Source organism: Leucopleurus acutus, assembly GCF_964270905.1.
Source record: "Leucopleurus acutus genome assembly, chromosome: 12".
Taxonomy (NCBI): domain Eukaryota; kingdom Metazoa; phylum Chordata; class Mammalia; order Artiodactyla; family Delphinidae; genus Leucopleurus; species Leucopleurus acutus.
The window spans coordinates 62,222,539-62,249,281 of record NC_139154.1 but is presented as its reverse complement, the minus strand read 5'-3'; the positions used below and the strand labels follow the sequence as shown (position 1 = coordinate 62,249,281).

The following is a 26,743-nucleotide window of genomic DNA, read 5'->3' as shown; positions in this document are numbered from 1 at the left end:
TGTCTTTGGGTTGTCATATGTTTATCCACAAGTATTTCCTGACTTCCTCCCAGTGTTGGGCAGAAGCAGGGATGGGATGATGGGTGGAGGCGAGAAGTAAAAACTGCTGGTCCCACCCAGTGCCTGATGAGCTCATTTTTAGCCTACCCAAATCCTTTCAGAGCTCTTCTGACTCCGTGTTGTCCAAGCCACTGGGACTGTGCCTATTTTACGGGTTGACTAGAGAGTCCTTCAAATAGTATTCTCAGAAACTCTTCCTTCCTCAACAGCAGATAAGGAATTCTGTGCTTAAAAAAATACTTTGAGAATAGGCTGGGACAAGGGAAAGGGGGAATGTTTTCAAAGGGGTGTGTGTCAGGCACCATACCTATGAAAGCCGGGCATGAGACCTAGAGACCTAGGAGTCCAGAGACCTAGAAACAAAAGTAGGCAAGAAATAAACAACTAGTACCAGTTCAGGGCACTTCTCTAGACAAAGTTAGTCTCCAAACCCTTCCACTAGGTCATTCTACATGTTTGTAACTGGAAGGGCCCCTCGGGTCTGGATTACAGTTTACTGGGAGGGGCAGAGGATTAAATAGAAGAATGGAATTTCCCTTCGATAAGGAGAAGCCAAGATTTATTAAATCAGTTGATTTGTTGCTGTTGTTGTTATAGTTCCTATGGTTTCCTTTTCTCTACAAATACAGTTTTTTTTTAACTGAGAAATAGCATAACAGGACATTAACATTCACGGGGTGTACAAATTATCGTCTGTGATTATTTTTAGAACCAGCTTATCAACTGTTCCAGATAAGAACTTTTGTTGGATCTGATTACAGATCTCTCTAACCAGAGCTACAGATCTTTGAAACAGAAAAAGTTGGCCCTTTCATTATGCCTTAAAAGTAAAATCTGCTTCGTATTTCCTCACTCTCTACTTCTTTAAGGAGGGTAGAGATTCTGAGGGGGGGAAGGATAGGGGAAATTTCTACAAAATTTTCTTGACCAAATGGTATCAGAGAATTCAGAACCATTACAATATATGAAAGAGAAATTCATTTGTTCATTTATTCATTCAAGCCAGAGGGAACAGCACGTGCAAGGTCAGGCAGAAAACAGAACATTCTTCTGAGGCTCAGTCAGTGGCAAGTGACCACCATAGTGGCACAATCAATATCATTGCCATTTACATGGTATCCACAGTAAGTGACTTACTCCATAGCAGTGAAACTATTTTTTTTTCTGTTTTGTTGGTCCTTTCAGTCCTGAGGAGGATCCTTCCCCCTTTATGGATTCTGATTGCTGCTTACAAGTAGAACACGTTTGCTGTGATTACTGGGGTTTTAGCTTCTCCCATAACCATCTCTACTGGGGCCAAGAAAACTCTGTCAATTTGGGCCTGTACACTTACTCCCTCTGGCCCCTTTTATTTTGGCCAGCTCAGCACAAAGCAATCAGGCTATCTTGGTTCGTGACATTAACAGCGAAGGCCAGGAACTATGTAATATTCAGGAGCTCTTTGGTTGAGCACTAGATGAAGGGGTTGACATATGATTAGGGGCCATGGTGTATAAAAACAAATACCATTAAACACTAGAATTATACACGTTCGGCATGGCAAGATGTTTACACTATGAGAAGCACGGATGATCTCAGATGGTCTGAAGTAGTGGTTCTTAAAGTGTGGTCCCTGCATCAGCAGCAGCATCGCCCAGGATTTGTTATAAGTGTGATTTGGGGGGCCCCGTCCCAGACCTACTGAATCAGGAACTCTGGAGGTGAGTACGCCGAAGTTTGAGAGCCAGTCGTCTAAGGTAACAGCACAGCCACCATCCTGGGGATATGCTCAGTGATTGGAATGTCAGGTGAAACTGCCCTCTCGCTTTTAATTGTTATTTTTCTTTTTTCTTTTTTTTTTTTTTGCGGTACACGGGCCTCTCACTGTTGTGGCCTCTCCCATTGTGGAGCACAGGCTCCGGACGCGCAGGCTCAGCAGCCATGGCTCACGGGCCCAGCCGCTCCGCGGCATGTGGGATCTTCCCAGACCGGGGCACGAACCCGTGTCCCCTGCATCGGCAGGCGGACTCTCAACCACTGGGCCACCAGGGAAGCCCTTAATTGTTATTTTTCAATCTCTTTCTCTCTGTTTGCCGAGTACTTAGAGTTAAATTCACCTAAATTAAATGCTCTTATGGTGAAACTCCACTATATCCATAATTATGTGGTAATGATATCATCCACATTGTTTTCCAGAATGCTCTCATCAAAGCTATTTAGATTAACATGAATCTTTTAAAATTACGTTGTTTTTTTTTTTTTTTTTTTTAAACAAACCTGTAGCTCAGAAAATCAAAGATAAATGCCCCATGGGCCTGCCCTTTGGGGCTGTGTTCCTCCTTTGGGGAGGAGACTGACTTCACTAAATAATAGAACAGGATTTGGGAACTAGGAGCTGACCATGCTCTAGGTAGTGCTGCTTTTTAAATCCTCTTTCAGCAGCCTGGGTTGATGTTAGCGCCCTACCTTGGTTGGTTAGAGAATGGCAGCTTTGAAATCCAGTTAATTTAGCAATCACTGTTCAGGTTGCAGACATAACACTGAAATCTGCAACTTGCCAAAGAACTAAAACTGCTAAAATAACACATCTGAGATTCCCAGAGGGAATTGTGTGAATGGACCACTTTGCTCCTTCTCACAGACACTCTACTCGCTGTCCTGAGGGACTCGGCAAAGTCCCTTCATTCCTCTCTAGGACACCTCTGTTCAGGCTGGGCATGTTCTCCAAACACATCAACCTCAGGAAACTTGATCAACTTCTCCAAAGCTGCAGTTCCCTAATGCTACTCCCTGGTGACATTTTCACAATAAAACTATAGCAAAATGACAACTATAGCAAATTTTTCTTTAAACCACATTTTTTTAAAGAATTGTCCTTTATGATGACACTAGGAATCTATGACTTTTTTGGTGTTCAGATAGCCTTTCTTTCACGAAATAATAGATGGTAGGTTTTTAACATCCTTTCTTTACAAACTAAAATGTTGGCAACTTATACCAGCCTGTCACATTGTTTTTGATATTTGATTGATTCTTGAATTCCAAACTTGAGAATTATTTCTCCATTGAACCGGGACATAGCACAGCAGGAGGTATTGTCTTTCCAAGTGAATCCAGCCAATAAGCCATTCCTTTGAAGGCTGGAAATATGCTTGCTCTAAAGAAGAAAAAAAGAAGTTAATTTCAAAAGTGAAATCAAATTGGATGTTTAGAATCAGTCACACATACTTGGGTGACTAAAATGACTACACTGTTGGGAAACTCCAAAGATATTCCAAACAAGGAGGGCTGGGAAAAAACTGCAATTAACAAGAGTTTATAAAAATCATCTAAGTAATGAAAAATAAGATGGGGCGATTAAAGGGGAGGGACTTGATTCTTTAATTGGAACACTTGACTTTCCCGGAAAGTTAGAAAGGAGGCAACCCAAAGCCAGCAAAATTGAAATTGCAAGTAGAAAAGTTATCTTCTAGAGAAGAGGGTTGCCAGACCTCAGACTGAAGAAGAACTAAGTGCCATCAAAGAACTAACTTGAGGTTTTTTGTATCTTTTGTTTGTTTGTTTGTTTTGTATCTTGTGGACAGCAGGCCCTCACAAAAATGGAAACAAGTACTTGGTGTTGATCTCAATTTTGAAATGCGTTTGGTAGGGCAGGACACAAAACTGTGCTTCACTAGGAAGAAATCCTGGTTGTGAGATCCATTTGGTGAGCTCTACGTGCTGTGGGGTGCAGAGCCCATAAAACAGTAGCTGTGACCTCAGCTGAACAATAGAATCACCTGGGTCACCTTGAAACCAGGCTCGCCCCAGAGATGCAGTCAAGTGTCCCCTGACATAAGTGTTTTTCTAAAACTCTCCAGATAAATTTAATGTACCTCCCGGGCTGAGAAACTGCTGTGCTAGAGAGGAAAGCAATACGTCCTTTTTAGTCACTGCTGCTGCTCATGTTTCTAATCCCAACCTCCTGTTCTGCCCAGAGACCCCCTCACTCTGGCAGAGGGGCAGAGGGTGTTCTGTGGTCCACATCTAAATGGGAACTCCGTGAGAGCAGAGCCTGGTCTTTCTAATTCACTGCTACACCCTAGCCCTAGAACAGAACCTGTATGTAATGAGCCAGTATCAAAGGCCTGCCTGCAAGGGGCCTTTATAGAGTTTATTCATTCTTTTGAATTCTTGGAGGTTTCCCCTCCTTTGATGTTTTTATTGGTAAGAGAAAACGGGGGGCAGTGAACTTTCTAGTTCTTCACTGTGGTGAAGTACTGGGCTGGAATCAGCTGTGCTCTTTGGAACTGCAGCCCCTACTGCCCATCCCGAAAACCCTGTGAGCCCCTATGAAAGTCGTAGCCGAGGAGTGTGGTTCTCAGCCGGGGCACAGAGCAGAATTACCTGTTCTTAAGACTCCAGATGTCAGGACTTCCCTGGTGGCACAGTGGTTGAGAATCCGCCTTCCAATGCAGGGGACACGGCTTCAGTCCCTGGTCGGGGAACTAAGATCCCATATGCTGCAGGGCAACTAAGCCCACGCGCGCTCTAGAACCCATGCGCCAAAACTAGAGAGAAGCCTGCGCGCTGCAAGGAGAGATCCCTCATGCCTGCAGCTAAGACCGGACACACCCAAATAAGTAAATAAATATTTAAAACAAAAAAAGACTCCGGATGTCTGTGACCAACTCCAAACCAACCGAATCAGAATCTACAAGGGTGGGATTGAGGCATGGTTGGTTTTATTAAAACCATCGCCTGGGATTTCCCTGGTGTCGCAGTAGTTAAGAATCCACCTCCAATGTAGGGGACATGGGTTCGAGCCCTGGTCCGGGAAGATCCCACATGCCGTGGAGCAGCTAAGCCCATGCACCACAACTACTGAGCCTGCGCTCTAGAGCCCGTGAGCCACAACTACTGAAGCCCGGCCGCCTAGAGCCTGTGCTCCACAACAAGAGAAGCCACCGCAATGAGAAGAAGCCCATGCACCGCAACGAAGAGTAGCCACCACTCGCCACAACTAGAGAAAACCCGCGCACAGCAACGAAGACACAACGCAGCCAAAAATTAATTAATTAAAAATTTTTTTTTAATTAATTAAAAGAAAAAACCATCCCCTGAGGGCAGTGGTTTTGAAGTACGTGGCCCAGCAGCAGCATCACCTGGGAGCTTGTTAGAAATGCAGATTCTCAGCCCCCACCGCCGCCCTCCTGAATCAGAAACTTTGGGGGTGAGGCCCAGGCAGCAGTCTGTGATTTAACAAGCCCTCCAGGTGGTTCTGATGCTCACTCAAGTTTGAGAAACTCTGCTTTAGGACACCTCATTGGGTCTTGCTGCAGAACCAAGAACATTTTTTCTAAGCAGCAGTTTGGAGAAAGTGCCTACATGAATGTCATCTGATAGTTTCCTAGCTTGTGGCTCCGACCTAACCTCCCCTGCTGCTCCTCTATTGACACATTAATTCAGCGAACCTGTTCGCAGGTCTCTCCTGTCTACTCTCTCCCAACTCCCCTGAGCACCTGCCCTGACCTTTCCTCTCCCAGGCAGGCACCTCTGGGCAGCCTCAGTGCCCATCATAAATAAATAAATAAATAGATAGGTAGATAGATAAAGGCTGTGCGCATCTTAGTTGCTGTGCGCGGGCTTTCTCTAGTTGCGGCGAGCGGGAACTACTCTTCGTCGAGGTGCGAAGGCTTCTCGTTGCGGTAGCTTCTCTTGTTGCGGAGCATGGGCTCTAGGCACACGGGCTCAGTAGTTGTGGCTCGCAGGCTCTAGAGCACAGGCTCAGTAGTTGTGGCACACGGGCTTAGTTGCTCCGCGGCATGTGGGATCTTCCCGGACCAGGGCTCGAACCCGTGTCTCCTGCATTGGCAGGTGAGTTCTCAACCACTGCGCCACCAGGGAAGCCCCTGGAGAAACTTCTTTTTGAAACAGTTTGATGTGTAACAGGAATAGTCTATATTTTTATTATTTATTATTGCAGTAATTCCTGGATTATTGCAAGCCTATGTAATATTTCAATTCCAAGTGAGTTTTTTCCAACTGTTACTTTAATCTTTTACATTTTTATTCTGTTTGTGATCGTTTTCTAGGAGTTGGTAGTGTTCACTGAGTCATGAGATATCTAAATTTTAGCAAGGCATTTGATGAAGTCTCTCCTGATGTTCTTGTAGATAACATGTGAGCAGAATGGTAGAGTTAGGAGGATTCATAACTGGGGAATACCTAGGCCCTAAGAGAGCTGGTTAATGAATTGATGAGAGCTTGGAGTGGGGTGGGGGGTGGGGCAGGCAGGGAGCCAACTATAATACTCACCAAAGCCCTCTGTCCTCCACGCTGGTCCAGTCCACATCTTTAGTGATAACTTACAGCCTGCCTGTCAAATTGAGGTTTACCCAGCTTCTATTGGATGATGAATGTGCTGTATGAAGAATCTGGGTTCTGGGAGGTACCCAAGACTCCTTCCCCAGCCAGTCCCCCAGTGCTGCCAGTTTTATTCCTTCGATGCTTCTCAAACGCATCTTCTTCCTGTCTGTTCCTTACTTTACACCCTCATCATTTCTCTCTTCCACTACTGCAGTAGTTGTTCAGCTGGGCTCCCTGCCTCTAATATTGGCCTCTCAGCAATAAGAACACTTCAGTGGACCTGTTCACCTGACCTTGTTGCTTAAAATAACCCCTCGATGGCATCCCCTTGCCTGCAGAAAAATGTCCAAGCTCCTTCGCGTGGCCGAGGAGGTTCCCCATGTCCTGGATATGCTGCTGCTCTAGCCTCATCTCCCGCTGTTCCCCACCTCGAATTCTGTGCTGAGGTCAGACTGCCTATAGTTCCTCACGTGGTCCATTCTGTTTTATGCCTTTGAACCTTTGAAACTTTGCTTTGAACCTTTGCTTGGTGGTTCCAACGCATTCACCTCTCTCTGCCTCTTTAAGACTCAGGTGATCACTTCCACCACTATATTAGAATCACCTAGTCATTCATTTCTCTTTCTCAAATTAGAATATAAACCTCCCTGAAGGCATTATTCTTATCTCACTTAGCATCCAGCACATAGTAAGCAGGCAATAAATATTTGTGATCAGAACTGAGAATACAAAAAGATCTCGGCAATCTAAAAGGCAGACCATAAAATTTAAAAGGGATCTGCTTTGGTTTCAAACAAACAAAGAAAACAAGTCTTGATCTAAGTCCTGAGTACAAGGTGGGAGATGGATGACTCACCACTGTCAGTGGATCATGTGAAAAAAAAAAAAGGCCTGCGGTTCAGTTGACTTTATGCTCCACATGAGTCAACGGTGTGATACAACTCCAGGAACCTCATGTGAGAACAGGGCAAGCAACAGTCCTGCTGCTCAGACCACGAGGGAGAGTCGTGTGCCCTTGTGTGGCGCCATGCCTGAAGAGGGGTGAGGCACATCCAAAGGAAGGTGGCTTAGAACAGTGAGGGAGGGTGGACCCCATCATCTGGGGGCTAGTTGAAGGAAGAAGGAGTGTTTCACCTGGAGAAGACAGAGGGGATATAATAACTGTATTCAAATGCCTGAAGGGCTCAAAATGCAGAATTGGGCCACTGAGTGGAAACTCCAAAAAGAACTTTGTGGCAAATAGATCTATTAACAGTGGAACAGTCTGTCTTGTGAGCTCCAAATCACTGTAGGGTTCTACCAAGAGCCTCTGAGAAAAGGTGCTGTAGAGGGGATCTGAGCCCCTGAGGGAAGCGTGGACTAGATGTTCTTTTATCCTGCTCAGCTATGAGGCTTGAGGATTCAGGAGGTCACTGAGTTTATATTTATTGACTATTAGGGAGGGATGCCAGGAGCACATCTTCTGATAGGAATGCCTTCTGTCACTCTAGGGGGAAAATCATGAATTACCTAAATAGAAAGTGCTTCTGGGCCAGAAGTCTGAAGCTTAGTGGCCTAGTCACTTATTACATGGTTAGTGTGAAATCTACTCAGGAATGACGTCTGGTTGTCCCACCCAGGGTATGCAGAGTCTTGTGTGTTCACCTGTGTCCTTTTGTGGAAGTTTGAATAAAGTGATTGCCTCTTTTCCTTTGCTTTTTTGTTTTTTAGTTCTGGAGCATCTTGGCTTCTGGGAGGAAGTCAGAAGGATCATCTTGGGATCAGAGTTGATAACCGGATTCCCCTATACCTTCACGGTGCCAGGCCTGCCCCAGTACCTCCAGAGCCTCACCAAACTGGCCATCGCTGCAGTGTGGGCAGTAGCGGCCCAGGCTGGAGAGCAGGCAAGGGACGTTCCCATCTCCTTCTCTCGGCTGTTGGAGTCTTCCTTCCCTGAAGTGCGCCTGCTGACGCTGGAAGCCCTGTTGGAAAAGTTCTCAGCAGCAGCCTCGGGACTAGGAGAGAAGGGACTGCCGCCCTTGCTATGGAATACGGGAGGGACATTCTTGATGTTGGCTGTGAAGGAAAGTCACCCAGAATGCCTCTGCAAGGTGAAGTCTCTGGTGTACTGACCATCCCTTTCCATTCCCCACAGTCTTTGGTGAGCCCACTGGAGTGATAAGGTCAGGAGGCAGGATCGGTTTTGGCATCTCCAGGATTGGAAGGAGATTCAGCATCCAAAGGGCAAGGACTCTCGCACGGTGCTTGGCATGGCTTCATGCATAAAAGAGCGCTGAGAAAAGTGTTTGATGATAATGGTATTGATGACAGAGATTAACCAAAGATAGAGATTGAGAGAGTAAGCAGTCTTTGCTGACATGGCTCTTTGAGGGCAGATGGTCACCTGGAAAGCATGATCAAAAGGAAAGGGCACTGACCTAGGAATATGGCATCTACCCTCTGATCCCAGTATGCCACTGCTCTAGACTATCTTGGTCTCGCAAAGCTATTAAGGGGGAAAAAAGAAGTCAGTGGGCGCTTTTTGAAAGATAGAGTCCCTTGTTGGTACAAATGATTATTATTTAGATTCTGGAGACTTTTCTGAGGTGTGTGTGTGTGTTTGTTTGTTTGTTTTTTTCCATGGATCTGGCTCACACAGATACTGAAAATTCTCCATTGCATGGACCCCAGTGAGTGGCTTCCTCAGACAGAGCGCTGTGTCCATCTAACCCCAAAGGAGTTCTTGATCTGGACAATGGATATTGCTTCCAATGAAAGGTTTGCCTCCAGTGCTCCCTGTGCAAACTTGGTACAACACACGGTCCCATCAGTCAGTTATGTAATGAACTTGAGCATAGCCCAGCCTGTGTTCTAAGCCCAAGCAATAGAATGATGTCAGAGTTCCCCATTAGTTACCAAAAGGTAGTTGCTTCCGGAGGCATTTGTATAGCCACAAGGTAGAAATTTCTAGTAGTATTCACAGCCACATGGATTACAGACTACCTGTAAAAACCATATGTATATAAAATGTTCGATTTTATTTATTTATGTATTTTCATATTTTTTTATTGAAGTATAATTGACTTACAATATTATATTAGTTTCAGGGCGATTATATGTTTTGTGTGATTTCTGGCTGACTTTCCTAGGTCTGAAATACAAAGTGAAGCTCTGAGACTCGCCTCCAAAGTGATTGCCCACCACATGCAGACGTGTGAGGAGGTGAGGCTGATTTCCCCTGTTTCGGGGTCTAGATTTCTGTTCTCTGATTTCCCTGGAAGGTGTCAGTAAAAGTGAACTGTCCCACAGGCAGAATCTCTGTGGCATATGTGTGTAGCTTCTACAAAAATATCATTCGTGTTGGTTTTTCACTCTAGGTATAACTTGGGGAGAATTTTCTGAGCACCATGTTTGGCATTTCTTTTCTCTTGTTCTGGGCACATTGGATTTGAGTCCATGAGGGTAACACAACCTCCTTCCTCCAGGACATACGTGCATTTATGCCCAAACTCCTTGTTTTTTCCTGTTTTTCTCGCTAGACTCTTCATCTAATGAGGGAATGAGCAAGTCAGTTCCAAGGATTGCAAGTCACTAGGATTGCATCCTAGTCAACTATGTATGAAAATGTATCGCTAAGGCTTAAATATCCCCCCCAAACGTGGTCCAGCTGGCTTTGCGTGGAGGCCCAGATGTGTCCCACCTGTCTTAGAACATGTCTTTGGGGGTGGGGTGGACCTAAAGTAATCAAAACAGCTTCCTGGGGAAGAAAAGGGAACCCTTCTACGCTGTTGGTGGGAATGTAAATTAGTGTAGCCACTGTGGAAAACAGTATGGAGGTTCCTTAAAAAACTGAAAATAGAGCTACCATATGATCCAGAAATCCCACTCCTGGGCATATATCCAGAAAAGATGAAAACTCTGATTTGAAAAGATACATGCACCCCAGTGTTCATAGCAACACTATTTACAATAGCCAAGACATGAAAACAACCCAAGTGCCTATCAACAGACAGTTGGCTTAAGGAGATGGGATATACACATACAGTGGAATATTACTCAGCCATAAAAAAGAATGAAATAATGCCATTTGCAGCAACATGGATGAACCTAGAGAATATCATGCTAAGTGAAGTTAAGTCAGACAGAGAAAGACAAATATCATATGATATCCCTTATATGTAGAATCTAAAAAATAATACAAATGAATCTATATACAAAACAGAAACAGACTCACAGACATAGAAAACAAACTTATGGCTACCAAAGGGGAAAAGGAGGGTGGGAAAGGGATAAATTAGGAGTATGGGATTAACAGATACAAACTACTACATATAAAATAGATAAGCAACAAGGATTTACTATATAGCACAAGGAACTATATTCAGTATCTTGTAAAAACCTATAATGGAAAATAATCTGAAAAAATATATATATAACTGAATCACTTTGCTGTACACCTGAAACCACTGTAAGTATAGTTGAAGTAAATCAACCATACTTCAATTTAAAAAAAAAAAAAAACACTTCCTGGAATGATGCCTTAGGACAAATACTTGCATACTTAGGGGCATATCAGAGAATTTTTATAAACAGAAGGCAGTCAATACCACAGTAAAATTACCTGAAGATCTTGGTTTCACATCACCACATTGTGATCGTGGCACCATAACATTGTGGATTCCTATTCCTATGCTCCAGCAGCCCTGAGAGAGGTACTGGGGGTACAAGGATGAAGACTGGAGGGCAGTCTAACGAGAGAAAAGGAGCATTAGATCATGATATTAAATGATACTCTAGTAGGAAGGAGGCTGAGGGAAAGCAGAGGCCGGAGGGAGTGTTGGCAGAGCTGAGGAAGACTTCACATAGGAGATTGTTAAATTCAGAGAGCCTGGGGCTGGACAGAGAGAAGACCAGAGGGTGAGTACTAAGCAGATACACAGTTTCTCTGGGTCTGTCATTCGGAGGCAGGCCAAGGGGCCAGAGCCAGGTGGTCACTAGGAGATGCAAAAAGCTAAAAATAAAGTCATGTTGTGTGTCTTGGGGAGGATAGGAGGAGAGTTTGTAGGAAGGGAGAGGATTTGCTTAAAAAAACTACAGCCTGGGGCGGGGGGGTGGGGGGTGGGGAACAAGTTCTGAGAAAGTAGTCACAGGGCAGCCTAACAAGTCTGTCAAAGGACAGCGTTCTCATCTAAAGCCGTTTTTAACCAGTTGTCATGTGCATCTCCGAGGAGGCACTGCTTGGTACTTGAATGAAGCGATATTTGAAGAATATTGGAAATTTTTCAGGGAGAGAAAAGTTAACAAGTCAGCAGCGTCCTCATGATCTAAGACACTGATCAGTTCAGTTCCGTAGATGCTCATAGATGATCAGAGGAGCCAGTAAGCTCATTTTGAACATTTAAAGAGGCTTAGCTGATAGGGGAAGTAAAATTTATTTGGAACAATAATCCCCTTTCTAGAAAAAGTAAAGAACCAGAGTTTAAAAGATGGAAACAACCCAAATGTCCATCAACTGATTGATGAATGGGTAAATAAAATATGGTATATCTATATAATGGAATATTTTTCAGCCATAAAAAGTAATGAAGTACTGATACATACATCCTACAGCATGGATGAGCCCTGAAAACATGCTGAGTGAAAGAAGCCAGTCACAAAAGACCACATATTGTATGATTCAATTTTTTAACCATTTTTTATTAAAGTATAGTTAATTTTGATTCAGTTTTATATATTTTTATATATATATATATATATATATATATATATATATATATATATATATACATTTTCAGATCCTTTTCCATTATAGGTTACTACAAGATACTGAATATAGTTCCCTGTGCTATACAGTAAGTCCTTGTTGTTTATCTGTTTTATATACAGTAGTGTGTACATGTTAATCCCAGACTCCTAATTTATCTCTCCCCTTGCCCATCCACCATCCCCTTTGGTTACTGTAAGTTTGTTTTCTATGTCTGTGAGTCTATTTCTACTTTGTAGATAAGTTCATTTATACTATTTTTTTCGATTCCACATATAAGAGATATCATATGATATTTGTCTTTGTCTGACTTACTTCACTATGATAATCTCTAGGTCCATCCATGTTGCTGCAAATGGCATTATTTCATTCTTTTTTATGGCTGAGTAATAGTCCATTGTGTATATATGTCACGTCTTCTTTATCCATGGATAAAGTCGATGGATACTTAGGTTGCTTCCATGTCTTGGCTATTGTAAATAGTGCCACTGTGCACATTGGTGTAGCATGTGTCTTTTCCAATTAGAGTTTTCTCCGGATATATGCCCAGGAGTGGGATTGCAGGATCATATGGTAGTTCTAGTTTTAGTTTTTTAAGGAACCTCCAAAGTGTTCTCCATAGTGGCTGCACTAATTTAAATTCCCACCAACAGTGTAGGGGAGGGTTCCCTTTTCTCCACACCTGCTGCAGCATTTATTATTTGTAGACTTTTTAATGATGGCCATTCTTACTGGTATGAAATGATACCTCATTGTAGTTTTGATTTGCATTTCTCTAATAATTAGTGGTTTTGAGCATCTTTTCATGTGCCTGTTGGCCATCTGTATGATTCAGTTTATATGAAATGTGCAGAACGGACAAATCCATAAAGACAGAAAGTAGATTAATGGTTTAGGGCTGGGCGAGGGGGAGCTGACAGGATGGGGATGATAACTAAAATATACAGGGCTGGGGCTTCCCTGGTGGTGCAGTGGTTGAGAGTCCGCCTGCTGCTGCAGGGGACACGGGTTCGTGCCCCAGTCCGGGAAGATCCCACATGCCGCGGAATGGCTGGGCCCATAAGCCATGGCCACTGAGCCTGCGAGTCCGGAGCCTGTGCGCCTGTGCTCTGCAGTGGGAGAGGCCACAACAGTGAGAGGCCCGCGTACCGCCAAAAAAATAAAATAAAATAAAAAAGTATACAGGGCTTCTCTTTTTGGTGATGAAAATGTTCTAAAATTGACTGTGGTGAGGGTTGTACACACATATCTGTGAATATACTAAAAATCATTGAATTATGTATTTAAATGGGTAAATTATATGGTATGTGAATTGTATCTCAATAAAGCTGTTACTATAAAGAAACAACAATAGGGCTTTGTTTAAACAATAATGTTAGTCAGGATGCTGCTTTAAATGTAACAGAAACTCAAAAATACAGTGGCTTAAACCAGAGAGAAGCAGTCCAAAGCAGATAGTGACATGACATTATTGGGCTCCCCGGCCCTTCTACCTTGTTGTTCCGCTGTCCTTAATAAGTGGCTTCCATCTTCTGGTCCCAGATAGTTGCTCCAGCTCCCATCATCTTGTCCTTGTTCAACTAGCAGGACAGAGAAACCCAAGAAGTGAAGGTCACACATATTTCCTTACATATTACCTGAAATTGCACAGATACCACTTTTAATGGCATCCCATTAGTCAGAACTTAATCACGTTACACCCCGATGCAAGGGAGCCTGGGAAACGCATATGTAGCTCATCCCTAATTGCATGTCTGCCCATGTCGCGTCTTCTGAACTGCTGTATGTATACTTTGTACTTTTAGACCAGGGACTTGGTGGCCCCCAACCTGAAGCAGTGGGTTCAGTTGGTCCTCTCTTCTTGTGAAGATCATCTTCCCACCGAGTCCAGGCTGGCCGCTGCTGAAGTTCTCACCAGCACTGCACCATTTTTCCTCACCAACCCCCATCCCATTCTTGGTAAGTGCGCTGAGCCGCTGTTGGGTGGGGGGGCGGGGAGGTGTCCATCGTACCAAATGCACTAAAAGCGTGAATAGATGCTCTAGGTTAAAAAAAGAAGGGAAGATGAAAGACGACAGCGTACACCATACCTTTACATCTTTCAAAGATCTTCCCACCCTCTCACTCTCTTACTCTAATCACTTTTCACCAACAGCCTCTTTTTTTTTTTAATATAAATTTATTTATTTATTTTTATTTTTGGCTGCCTTGGGTCTTTGTTGCTGCACGCGGGCTTTTCTCTAGTTGCGGTGCGCGGGCTTCTCATTGGGTGGCTTCTCTTGTTGCAGAGCACGGGCTCTAGGCGCGTGGGGTTCAGTAGTTGTGGCACACGGGCTCAGTAGTTGTGGCTTTCGGGCTCTAGAGCACAGGCTCAATAGTTGTGGCACACGGGCTTAGTTGCTCTGCGGCATGTGAGATCTCCCCGGACCAGGGCTCGAACCCATGTCCCTTGCATTGGCAGGCGGATTCTTAACCACTGCGCCACCAGGGAAGCCCCACCAACAGCCTCTTAATTGGCCTCTTTTCTTTCTGTCTTGTCCCCCAAGCCATTCTCCTTATGCTTCCAAAAGCCTCTGGGGTCTTTCTGAAATACAGATCTGAGCATTTTCCTCCACTACTTAAAGCCTTTGAGTGGGTGCCCATTGCCTTCAGGATAAAACCTAAATGCTCTTTAGCCTGGCTCAGAAGGCCCTTCCTCTTCTGTGCCCTGCCTGCTTCTCCCTCCTCACTGGCCACCACTCCAACCATATTCTCTACCTTCATGTCTCTTTCCTCACTGCCACCCCCTGTCCTTCAAGAGTAATAATTAGGAAAGAGCATCATATCAATGGTGGTTGAGAAAACCGAGCTTTAGGAAACCCAAAGGAATTGAAAAACCATAGGGGTTTTTGTTTTAACTTAAAAAAAATTTTTTTTAATTGTAGTGTTTTGTTTTAAGCATAGGGTTTACTGAAAGGAAAACTCAGGACCCAAAGCCATGTCTGAGTCCTGGCCCTGCCCTCTCCTGCCATCTTACCCCCATATTAACCATGCTGAGATTCTCTTCCATCCATTATGGGAATTCTGTTTTTGTTCTCCTCTTCCATGCCCAGCCCTGGAGAATAAATCATGGTCCCTGCATCCGGGGAGCTTTCAGTGTAGTTGTGGAGAAAAGATTTACAGAATAAAGAAAAGAACTGCTTTTTCAGATGGTGGGATTCAAATTCTAAGTGTTATCGGAGTTCAGACCAATCAAGTGTCTCATGTCTCTGGATCTCTCAGAGAAAGAGTTGTCTTTGGTATCTTCATACATCTTTCTTCTAAGTCAGCGGTCCCCAGCCTTTTTGGCACCAAGGACTGGTTCCGTGGAAGACAGTTTTTCCACGGACGGGGACGGGGTGGGGAGAGGGTTCAGGCGGTCATGCGAGCGGTGAGGCGGGGATGGGGAGCGGCTGATGCAGCTTCGCTTGCTCCCTTCCTGCTGTGCAGCCCGATTCCTAACAGGCCCCAGACCCGGGGGTGGGGACCCCTGTTCTAAGTGACTTTTAGGCATCTTTTCTATACCCAAAGGGGGACTGAAAGGGGACCTGCTACAATTTTGCTTTAATCATTGGACCCAGAGGAATAAGAGCAAAGGTTTATAAACTTTGGTGACACTTCTCAGGGAAGGTAATATTTTGCAGCACATCTTCTGGGTGACTTTGGCTGCTCTGACCCTGGTTCATAGCAGGAAAATGTGTGTGGAATAATGTAGAATTTCTGAGTGAAACTGAGTCCTGGGCAAAAGCCATTGGTTCATCATGAATTGCTGGAGCTGCTTAGGGCATCACAGGCAATGAGGAAGGAGGTCGGCAGTGGCTGGCGGCCTGCAAGAACATGAAAGACAGGCACAGAACTGAGAGGCAAAGGACATAAAGTGCATGGGGACAAGTCAAGGGCAGACCGAAGTCATTTAAGGAGAAAGAAAAATTGAAATGGACTAAAGAGGGAAGATTGATGAGGACCTTAGCGGTATAAGAAAATGTTAAGAAAGGGAAATTTGAAACCCTAGAGAACAATTAGAATGGATAGATTCTGAAAGACTGAGTAAAATTTAAAGCCGGATTTATAACAGACAGGAGAGCACAAACCCCAGAGGGAGCCATTGCTGCTCTCAGTATGACTAGAGCATTGGTGGCTCTGATATTGGGCTCTCTGTGGACAGATGAGGGAGAGGGTGAGCTAAGGAGAGCTCTCAGGGCAGGGTTGGTTCCCCACTGAACATCAAGGGATGATGAGTGGTGGTCTTCCGTGGCAACCCACCCCACCCGGACAGTATGTGTCCCTCCTTTGAGGCCCTGCCCCCTCTCCCCTCACACAGTCCACCTCCCATTACACCAGTCTCCTGGGACCTTTCCCTGTGGTGAGTCACAGCCACGTGTTTCCAGCCCTGCCTTCTCCTTACCTTGTGTTCTCCACTTGATGTCCCTTTCGATTGCTCAGGGGCAGACACTGTCTGTTCCTGGTCTCTGGTCCCCAGCAGCACAATGCACAGGGACTTGATAGGGTCCCTGTCCAGGGGCAATGGCAGTCAGGTCGTGGGCCCTGCGTAGACGTGGCACAGGCTGGTGCCTTTATCATGGTTCTTTGCTTTTTTCAATTCTTGCCCCCCAAAGCATAATCTTGATTGAAACTTTGCTTTCAGAATTTATAAGCTGAAACAGTCACTCAAATTAACACTGGGCTAGTTTCCCCAAAGCACTCTTGATGCATAAAGTTTCATTCTGAGAAGCATGAGTCATTGACTAAGGCCCGTTGACAGCTGGGCCTTAGTCAGCCAAGGCCATACCTTCTAGGGGGCCTTGCCTGGGGCTGGTTGCCTCCAGAAGTGTTTCCTATTCAAAAGGACACTTTCAGACCTGTCCCCTTAGGGTCCTCTCTCTTCTGGCATTTATCTGACTCTCAAGTCTCCCTTCCTTGCAGTACCCACAAAAAAGAAGTAACTGTTGCTCATTCAATACTGGATGTGAAGCAGTATTTGTACCTGCTTGTAAGTTGCATCCTAGGTAATTTGATTTCTTTTTGGCCTTCTTAGGACTGCAAGATACGCTTGCTCTCTGGAAATGTGTCCTCACCCTCCTGCAGAGTGAGGAGCAAGTAATCCGAGATGCAGCCACAGAAACCGTGATGACTGCCATGTCACAGGAAAACACTTGCCAGTCAACAGGTACCTCATTCTTATCTTTCTTCGATGCCTGATTGCTCTTGGCCAGGGGTTGGCACACTTTCTATAAAGGGCCAGAGAGTGAATATTTTAGGCTTTGTTGGCCATTCAGTCTCTGTCTCAACTCTGCCATTTTAGTGGGAAAGTAGCCATAAACAATAGGAAAACAAGTGTACGTGACTGTGTTCCAATAAAGCTTTATTTATAAAAACAGGTGGCTTCCCAGATTTGATTTGCTAACCACAGTTTGCTGACCCCTGCTCTAGGACATCATAGAGAAAAATTGCTTTCAGAGGTAGAAATGTAGTAAACTGTGCCTTTTGTTAGTTACATTGACATCCTTTTTAAATAAGGCCAAGTCTGGATTTTCTGTGTGGTTACATAATCCAGAGATCTAGATCCATCATTTTGCTCCTCTGTGCATTTCTACACATAAAAGAAACAGATGAGTGTCAGTCAAGTTGCTCCTCTTTGTGCCTTGGCTCCTCATTGGGTGGTGACGTTAACCCAGGGGGCAGGAGGGGAGTGGAAAGAGGAGCAGCCTAGGTGGGTAGTTCTGAGCTCATAGCCACTCAGTTCATAATATGAGCTGCTAGGGCCCTGGGCCCTAGTTATCTGTATGCAATGGCAAATGCTGTGGAAGCAAAAGGGAACTCCAGGCTGCAGGTAGAAAACGAGCTGCTGGGTGGAAGGGATGGGGCTAGGTGGAGTAGAAGCAAGGTCACACCTCTGGGCAAATGGCCGTCTGGGAGGGTGACCACTCTGGTGGACTTGGATTCCATGCACTTGGGGCTAGGTGTCAGGAAAGATCTCTGGGTCAGCCATCCCAAAGAGAAGTAAGAACACCATCTTGAGACAGGTAGTCACAGGCTGAGCAAAGACGTTTACCTTAATGGACAGCAGAATGGGAGGGGAAATAGCCATACAGTGTTGGTAACTGATTCGGGCCCCTCATTCCCATGGGTAGGGTTGTGGTCCCTGGAAGCTTCTCTTAGAATGTGCGAACATCCGCATACCTGAGTCCTCCGTTGTAATGGTCTGGGCACTTTTCTCTCCATGTATGGAAGGAGCTGGTGTCTTAATAATCTCCCAGTGATACTACTCCAGGGCACATTTAGCCAGGATCAGCTTGGCCTCTCAGTGGGAAAACATTCAGATCGGTGCTGCGAGTGCTGTACTAGCAGCCTTCTCCCCATCCCTGTCCACATACCTAAAATTCTGCCATTAATGATTCATTCCTGTTTCCAATTGTGCATTTTCCTTAGAAGGACACACGGAGCACCGAGCAAGTGCTCAGTAAGCATTTGGTGGAACGTAACACTCACTAGACTTCTATAGGACCCTCTCACCAAAGATGGGAAAGATCACTTCATGGTCGAATTCATAAGTGGACTTCTTCCCTCCTAGTCTTGAGGGCTTTTGCCCTGCTACTTTTATTTCTTTCAGAATTTTTCCCAGTTCATTTATAGTAAAACTATATTACCATGTTCGCCCTCCTTCTGGTTTGAATTTTTTTCTCAAGAAATAGAAATCAGTAATTATATTTGGAGTGCCCTTTGCGTGTGAAATTCCATGTGTGAAAGCCTCTGAGGGAGTAAGTAATGTAAAAGCCTGCTTGTCTATCTTTGTATTCCCTATCTTGGTCCATAAAAGAGAATCTGAGGTGTGAAAAGACAAGAATTCTGTAACAGCTAAACATAGTATGTTACCCTGGACCAGATCCTGTACTGGAGGGGTGAAAAGCCATACAGGAAATTATTAGAATAGCTGACAATATTGAAATATTGTCTATAGATTAAAATCAATATTAAATTTCATGAATTTGATAACCATACTATGGTTTTGTAAGAGAATATTTTTATTCTTAGGAAATACACAACTGAAATATTAAGGTGGAAAAGGGCACAGTGCCTGCAACTTACTCTCAAATGGTTCAGAAAAAAATAAAACTATGTGTGCGTATAAATAGTAAACACAGATAGGTAGTTGCTGTACTTGCATCTTTTCCATGTGTTTAAAATTATTTGAAAATAAAATGTTTTTTAAAAAACCCAAGTCTACAACTAGAAAAGACTAACACAGTATATATTGGTAGACCATCTGGCTGGTTTATCAACTATTCCACCCCCGCAGTGTGACTCCTTTCTGCCTGCCCCCCACCTTTTTTTTTTTTTTTTTTTAACTCATTTTGAGTGAATTTTTGCATCCGAAAAATCAAACCCAAGCCAGATACCTCCCATTCAGAGATCTCAGCAGCATGACGTCGCTGTGTGGGGATACTCATTCAGCATGTCCCCGCGTGTTCTCTGTTCTGCCTGATAGCAGTGCTTAAACAGAATCTCTGTAATGCAGCGTGATTTTCTTAAGCAAAAAATGCACATCTTTCTGCTTTAGACTGAAAAGTAACTGACGATTGAGTATCACCACCTGATTTTTCACTTTAGTCAGAAGTTTAGCCAGCTGATTCATTAGAACAATATTGTCTTGTTTTGACATCTCTCAAGGATACCAAGCAGCTGATGGTAAGTTTTCACATTCCTTCAGCGCACAGGGGTTTTGTAGCATACCCTGCTAATGGTTTGCTCTTTGGTGTTCCAAAGTCCATTATTACTACTGAGTCTTGAATACCTTGAAAATATGTGTCATTTCTTTAATTTTGTCCTCAAATCAGTGGTTTAAAAAGTGCCACAGTAAAATAATAATATTAAATTATGTTAATATTTAATGTCTTCTTTGAGAAGACTAATTACTTTTCCTCCTAAGAAAGAAAGAAATCATGAGGACTCCTTGCCTCTGAGACCTCATCCTGTAAATGAGGGCTAGATGGGGAAGAAAGAGCTTTGTGCTCATACTGACAGCCTGCTGGGGACGTGGAGAAGATGGAGGTGCATTTTGATTGCGGGGTCTAGGGAGGTTCCTGAGAGTGGCGCTGGCCCAAAGGAAGGGATAAGTGGCACACAGATGAGAGCAGTTCAACACGGAAGGAAAAGCCGGAGCCAAACCTGGAGTTGGGGACAACTTGGGAGCTGATTGGGGAGCAGCAAGTGGACTTGTGTGGCCAGAACATAGGCTGAGGCCGGGGGGCGGAGCAGGAGGCAAAGCTAGAAAGGCGGGAGTGGCCACACTTGGGCTGGCTTTGAATGCCAAGCCAAGGACCTCCTCTTATAGGTGAAGGGAAGCTGGGGAGCTTTCAGACAGAGGAGTAGTGTTGCCAGGAACGTGGGTGTGAGGGGCTCTTTCTGGCAGCCGTGCATGAGATGGATCGGGGTTGGGGGTGAGTCAGGAGATCAACTGGGAGCTGGTAGCAAGAGTCCTCATGAGCCACCATCAGTGGTGATGGGTGGAGAGAGCATGGGGTGGACTCAAGAGGATTTGGGGGCTGTGCTTGTGGGCGGTGGGAGAGAAGGGAAAGCAGAGATGACCTCAAGGTTTCAAACCTGGGAGGTATCTAGGGGAAACACCTCGACACGCCTCTGGCACTGACAAAGCAGTTGAGCTATCGCGTTCCAGGAAGTGAAACTTCCTGGAATTGGGAAAGGCACTTAGAGACCACAAGTCACTGTGATCTGGGACAGAGTATTCCTTAGGCCTTGGAGAGATCGGCAGTGGAAACTGAGAGGGCAAAGGGCGACCTTTATCTGCTGGAGGAACAGAGTGCGCCGTCCGGCTCTGTCCTGCCCTCTCCAGCACACGGCGCAGTGCCCCTGGGAGCCCCCGGCAAGCCGTCACAAGGTAGCTGCTGGTGCTGGTAGCTCTGGCTAGAAACCGTGGAAGAGGCAAGCATGAAACCAGTCGCTGTGCACACGGCTGGCTTTAGGTGGAGATTTGTGGTGTGAATTAGTTAATGATTCTGGAAGGTCCAGGGGAAATAACTCAGTGTTTAGATAACCCTTGTGAGGATGGTTTTGTTGTTCACCTTCTTGCCTGCCGAGCTCTTCTGCTGTCCTCCTGCATGTGCGCCACCCAACATGGTCACCTGGAAGGTGGAACTCATGGGCTATTAACAGCCCTCTGAGCACCCCTGAGGCCCCTTCAGCTTTAGATGGGAGGAAGCCCCAGCAGCGGGACCCTCCCTGCCCCTCCCCTCCCCTCTATGCCAGTCACAGCATGCCAAGAGGGACAGAAGAAATGGCACATCTGGGGCTCAAGAGGAGAGCATTGAAGTTCACAGCCAGGAAGAGACAGTGTATGGGCAGGACTCCAGGTGGGGCTCCACCTCTCTCCTGCCCCTGCTCTGACTTGACTTCAAGCCTTGAAATGCTCTGGAAAGAGCTCTCGTTTCAAGAGCAGGAGACACTCAAGGCTGTAGCTCGGCCGCTGCCACTTCCCTGGGCTCTCCCACTTCTGCCTGAGCAGCTCGCTCACATCTGTCTTATAGACTCATATATCAGGATTTCACATCAGAACTCTTTTGAACAAGGGCTTCCGTGTGAGGGAAGAAACCAGCCTGGACACTATTTAAATTTAAATCACTAGCTTTGTGTGATTCTCAAGTGAGGCAGACAGAGTTCTGGGTGGAAGCAATAGGAGAGGCCCCTGTGAAGGTATGAATTTTAACAGCCTGTTTAGGAGGAGGAGAGGATGAAAAAGCACCTTTAAAAAAAGCAACCCACCCAAAGGTCTAGAAGATGGCCAGAATTCAGCAATTCGGGGTTATTCTGTAGCCTTTTTTTTTTTAATTGTAATTGAAGTATAGTTGATTTATAATGTGTTAATTACTGCTGCACAGCAAAATGATTATCGAGTTATAATACATATATTCTTTTCCATTATGGTTTATCACAGGATACTGAATATCGTTCCCTGTGCTGTACAGTAGGACCTTGTTGTTTATCCATCCTATATGTAACAGTTGGCATCTGCATAGCCTCTCTTTTATGTAGAACCCTTTGTCTCTGTTACAGGGTCTCTCTTGGGTCTAACTCGATAGGCTAGTGTCAGACTTGAGGACTCCAGAGTAAGAGGATGGAAGGCTCTGACCTGAGGGGTCCCGCAGAGATGGCTCAATCTGGAGGCCCTCGGGCAGAACCCTGGTGCTCACCTTGCAGAGCTGGGGGCTCTCTGGGCAGGAGATGGGTGGGAGCTGTTAGCCTTCTGAAGCCCCTTCCTCCGGCACCGCACCCTCTCCAGCTCGGGATCTCCCTCCCTCCCTCCTCTTCCAGCTTCATCCAGCGTTTGCCGCCTGATTCAGGAGGCCTCCTCCCTTTCCCCGTTTCCGTTTATGAGATTCAAAGAAAGTTTCTGATACCCAACAGTCGCTTTAGTTGTTGCAGGATAAGAAAGAGAAGCCAGTTAACAAGGAATTTTAAGGGGGGCCCAGACCTCAAATCACTGTCAGTGTTTAGGTTCAAGAAGGATGACTTCTTGGTAGAAACTTTTTTATTTAGCTATAATTGACGTAAAAGGTAGAAACTTTCTAATGAAGAGAATGTAAAAGACTTTTAAGAAAGAAAGAGAGACAGATACAGCAGGGGAGAGAGAAGCGAGCGCACATGTCCTCACATGCGTGAGCGATGGGTGGTTCTTTTCCTTGGAGTACTGGCTCCAGGGAGTTCCGATCCCTCCCTCCCACCACACCCCCACACACAAAAAATCATAAAACTTCTGCTCATTCTGCCAGATACCAATGTTTAGTGGTGACACATTAAATCCCACCTTCTCTGCAATGGCCCTACCCCCCAGGCTCTCTCGCTTTCCTGAACCCCTGCAGCATTTGGTTATAAATAGCCCTTGATTTTCTACTCTTTTATTATTTTCTCCGTCATATACTTTATTTAGTTTATCTTCCCAACTATCCTGTGAGCTTAGAGACTGTCTTCTATTAGGTACACAGTAGGTGCTCAATGGGCATTGATGGGCTGATCTTCCACCACAGTAGGCCACCTAACAGTCAGTAATAGTCTGTCAGTCCCGAGTTCCCCAAGGAGATTAGAGAGCCCCTTAAACACCAAAGCTCCGTAACAGGCAGACTGACCCTCCCTGCTAGAACTGGCCCAAGGGGCCGTGGTGTTCATTGATTCGGACAAAGTGAGCGACTCACTGTATGGGGCTTGTGGGATAAGAGCTGGTAGCTCTCCCTTACTATTTGGTCCTTCCTCACTCATACCACTCGGGTCTGAGTCTCAGACTGCAGGGCCAGAGAGCCAGCCCGGGGCTGTGGGCCGCGGCCCTGGGGTAACCGGGAGACACTGCAGGAGCCTCCATGCTCTGCACCAGGACCCACAGAGACTATGGAATAGTGAGGGAGCTTAGCAGGAAGGCGGAAGAGGGGAAGCAGGAGCAAAATGTAGCAAACTTGAGACTAGAGGTTAGAGAACAGGGCAGGAGGCAGGTGGCATTGTGGGGCTAAGTGGAAACAGTCATATAGCGGGGCAAGATGAAGAAGAAGAGAGCAGACACCTGGTCAGTTTCCCCCCAAATGTATTCCTCCCTCTGCCACACACACCCCACCTCTCACACAGACACACACCCTGTCATCACCACACAGAGTCCAAGGGACAGCATGAGAGTGTGAACACAGCTCCCACGCTCCAGCCCTTGACCAAGCAGGGAGGGAGGTCGGGTCACTGTGGCATTACACAGCGGCCCTGTCAGCAAAGCCCCAGGCCTGTGGGCTTCATGCTGAGTTGCAGATGGTTGCATCCCCGGAACCTCCAGAGCTGCCCACCAAGTCCTCCTGCCGCACCAGCCACGTGCCCAGCGGAAGGCCCTGCGCTTTTCCCAGTTCCTGCAAGTTCGCAGGGTCAGATCCTCCAGGTCTGGCCTCAGTCCTCCCTCTGCCTTCCGATAGCTTCTTTCCTAATCTACTCAGATACACTGTCTCCAAGGTGTCTTTTCTGTTCAGAGGTACCAGAGCCTGGCCCCAGCCTCCATTTTAGACGGCCTTTAAGCTCCGTGAGTATAATCTCATGGGCATGTACCAAGTACCTTTTTCTGGAGAAGAGTGACCACCACACTAGAATTCCCCTCATAACTGCCTCCAAGCCTGACCTAAATGCCCCTGGGGACAAGCTAAACTTACTTGCCTCTCATTTCTTTGTGCCTATTTTTAAATTCTAAATTGTTTTCTCACTCCTCTTACTCTTACCTAGATAAAGCACAGGTTTTTCTTTTACTACTTAAGTATGAGGCAAAAAGTGGTGACATCACGCATATTCATTCATTCATTCATTCAACAAGTATTTACAAAGTGTCTGTCCACAAGGCTTGTTTAATGTGCTAGTTCAAGCCACAGCATCTCTCACCTGGACTTCTGCGAAAACCTCCAGCCTGCTTTTCCTGCCTCTGCTCCAGTCTGCCTGCAGTCCAGTCCCTGTAGCTGTTGAAGGGCCTTTCTTAGGGAATAGATCTGACGATGTTGCTCTTCTCCTCAGACCTCTCCCTTGGCTTCCCTTCTTTCTCAGAGTAAAACTCAACTCCTGAAGTAACAGATAAAGCCCTCCCGACCTTACCCCGGCCTCTCTCTCCAGCCTCATCCCCTGCTACGCCCTCTCCCTCTCTCTCGGCTCCAGCACTCCAGCCTTTTTTGGGGTTCTCCAGCTCACCAAGCCTCAGGGGCTTTGCACTAGCTGGGCCTGCTGCTTGGAATGGTCTCCCCTGGTCCCACCCAGCTGCCTCCTTGTCATTTCAAATCTCAGCTTCAGTGTCATGTCCATAGAAATGACTTGACCACCCAGTTTACAGTAGCTGCTCATTTACTATTACTTCACCCTGCTGGTTTCATTCTCTGCATAATCCTTCGGCACCTTATTATTTTACTGTTTATTTAATTCGTTATTTGTCTCCCTCCACCAGAATAAAAATTCCAGGAATGTAGGACTTTTGTCTGCTTTGCTCATTACTGTTTTCCCAGAACCTGGTACATAATGCTCAACAGAAATCACTATTGGATGATCAACAGAATGAAGGAATGGGGGCATGTATCAATCGCAGTAGTTAAACCCAATGGAGATTAGTGTTTTTAGAAACGACAGAAGGCAGAAGAGGTGGAGCTGTGTGGATTCTTTGCTGTGAAATTGCCCAGAGGTGGTGGATCCTTGTTAGGGCGGGTTAAATCAGCTCCCTTAGGCCCACCTCCTCCCAGAGACCCTAATTCAGCCAGGAGCTGACTGAGCATCTACTCAGGCAAGGCCACAGTGGTGGGTCCTAGACTAACTCCCCCTCTCCCTTCCGTTCCTTCCTGTCCCTGCTGGATGGAATTTCTTGAGCAAGGGTTTCATCCACGGGAGCCCCTGGGTCTAGCATGGGGCTGGCCCTGGGAAGTGCCCAGCCGAGGAAAACCTTTCAGTTGTTCATCATGCCCTGGTCAGGGGGCTGGGACCAGTGCCGAATGAGTCCATCTGGAAGGCAAAGGTTGGTGGCTGCAACTCTGAGAATGGGGGCCCCTTCCCCCTGGGGCCCTTGCCTCGCTGTCTCTTCCCCACTCTGTGTAGGCCGGGGCAGGGTAGGGGGAAGGAGAACATTTCCCTCTGGAGGCTCCTGCTTCATTTTACCTCTTTTGATCCTCACAGCCACTCTATGAGATATTTTACTATCTTCTCCATTTTAAATATGGATAACCTGGAATTCAGAGAATTGTTGTTGTTTTTGTTTGGTGGTTTGGTTTGGTTTGGTTTGGTTTTAGGCTGCACTGTGTGGTATGTGGGATCTTAGTTCCCCAACCAGGGATAGAACCCGTGCCCCCTGCATTGGGAATGCAGAGTCCTCACTACTAGACCACCAGGGAAGCCCCCTGAAATTCAAAGAGTTGAAGTAGCAGACCCCAGGTCTTGTGGGAGATGAGTGTCAAGCTGGAATTGGAGCTCAGGTTCCTGTGGTGACAAAGGCTTTGCACTTTCAATGCCTCTTCTAAGACAGGAAAAGGAGTCCAAACCCAGCCTCTACGTTTGCAACCCAGGAGTTAATAGAAAGGGGACATTGAGGGTCTTCTAAACTCTGCTGTGTTTAAAAAGAAGACGCTGAAATCATAACTCAAGAAAATGGATTGGAGACCCAAGAGTTCAGATACACAGAACTTGTCCTGAAGAAGGGAATAGAAGTTGCCGCGGCTGGGACAGTTGCAGCCGGAAGTGACAGGAGGTCCTGTGTGAAGGCTGAGTGTGTCCCCATTTTCCAGTCCTTCCTAGAGAAAGAGAATCACACGACCTGGGGGTTTTAGAGCCTCTGCTTTATAGATGGGGAAACTGAAGCCCAGGAAAGGTAATAGATTTCCCCAGTGTAACATAATTAGTGGGGAAATGAGGCCTAAAACACAGGCCCCCTGAGACACAGAAGAGTACTTCTCTCTACTGCTCCCCAAGCCTCGACTTACAGAAAGGAAGTGACAGAAATGTCAGGTGCCCACTGAGAATAATCCAGACTCCTGGGTTGGAAAGAGCCCATCGGCGGTGAGATCGGTGCCGTGGGGTAAGGCAGATTCCCTGGAAGAGAGG

At 45.8% G+C, this 26,743-nt stretch overlaps 1 protein-coding gene across 5 annotated transcripts in view; it reads left to right on the top strand.

Annotated features, from left to right (window-relative positions):
• Nucleotides 1-26,743, top strand: part of THADA (THADA armadillo repeat containing) — a 312,415-nt gene that overhangs the window by 247,696 nt on the left and 37,976 nt on the right. For all 5 annotated transcript variants that reach the window (XM_082851642.1, XM_082851643.1, XM_082851644.1 and 2 more), the window contains 5 exons: nt 8,098-8,477; nt 9,026-9,144; nt 9,516-9,588; nt 13,936-14,089; nt 17,184-17,315. In XM_082851642.1, coding sequence (XP_082707768.1) covers nt 8,098-8,477; nt 9,026-9,144; nt 9,516-9,588; nt 13,936-14,089; nt 17,184-17,315 — 858 coding nt within the window. The remainder of the gene's footprint in view (nt 1-8,097; nt 8,478-9,025; nt 9,145-9,515; nt 9,589-13,935; nt 14,090-17,183; nt 17,316-26,743) is intronic.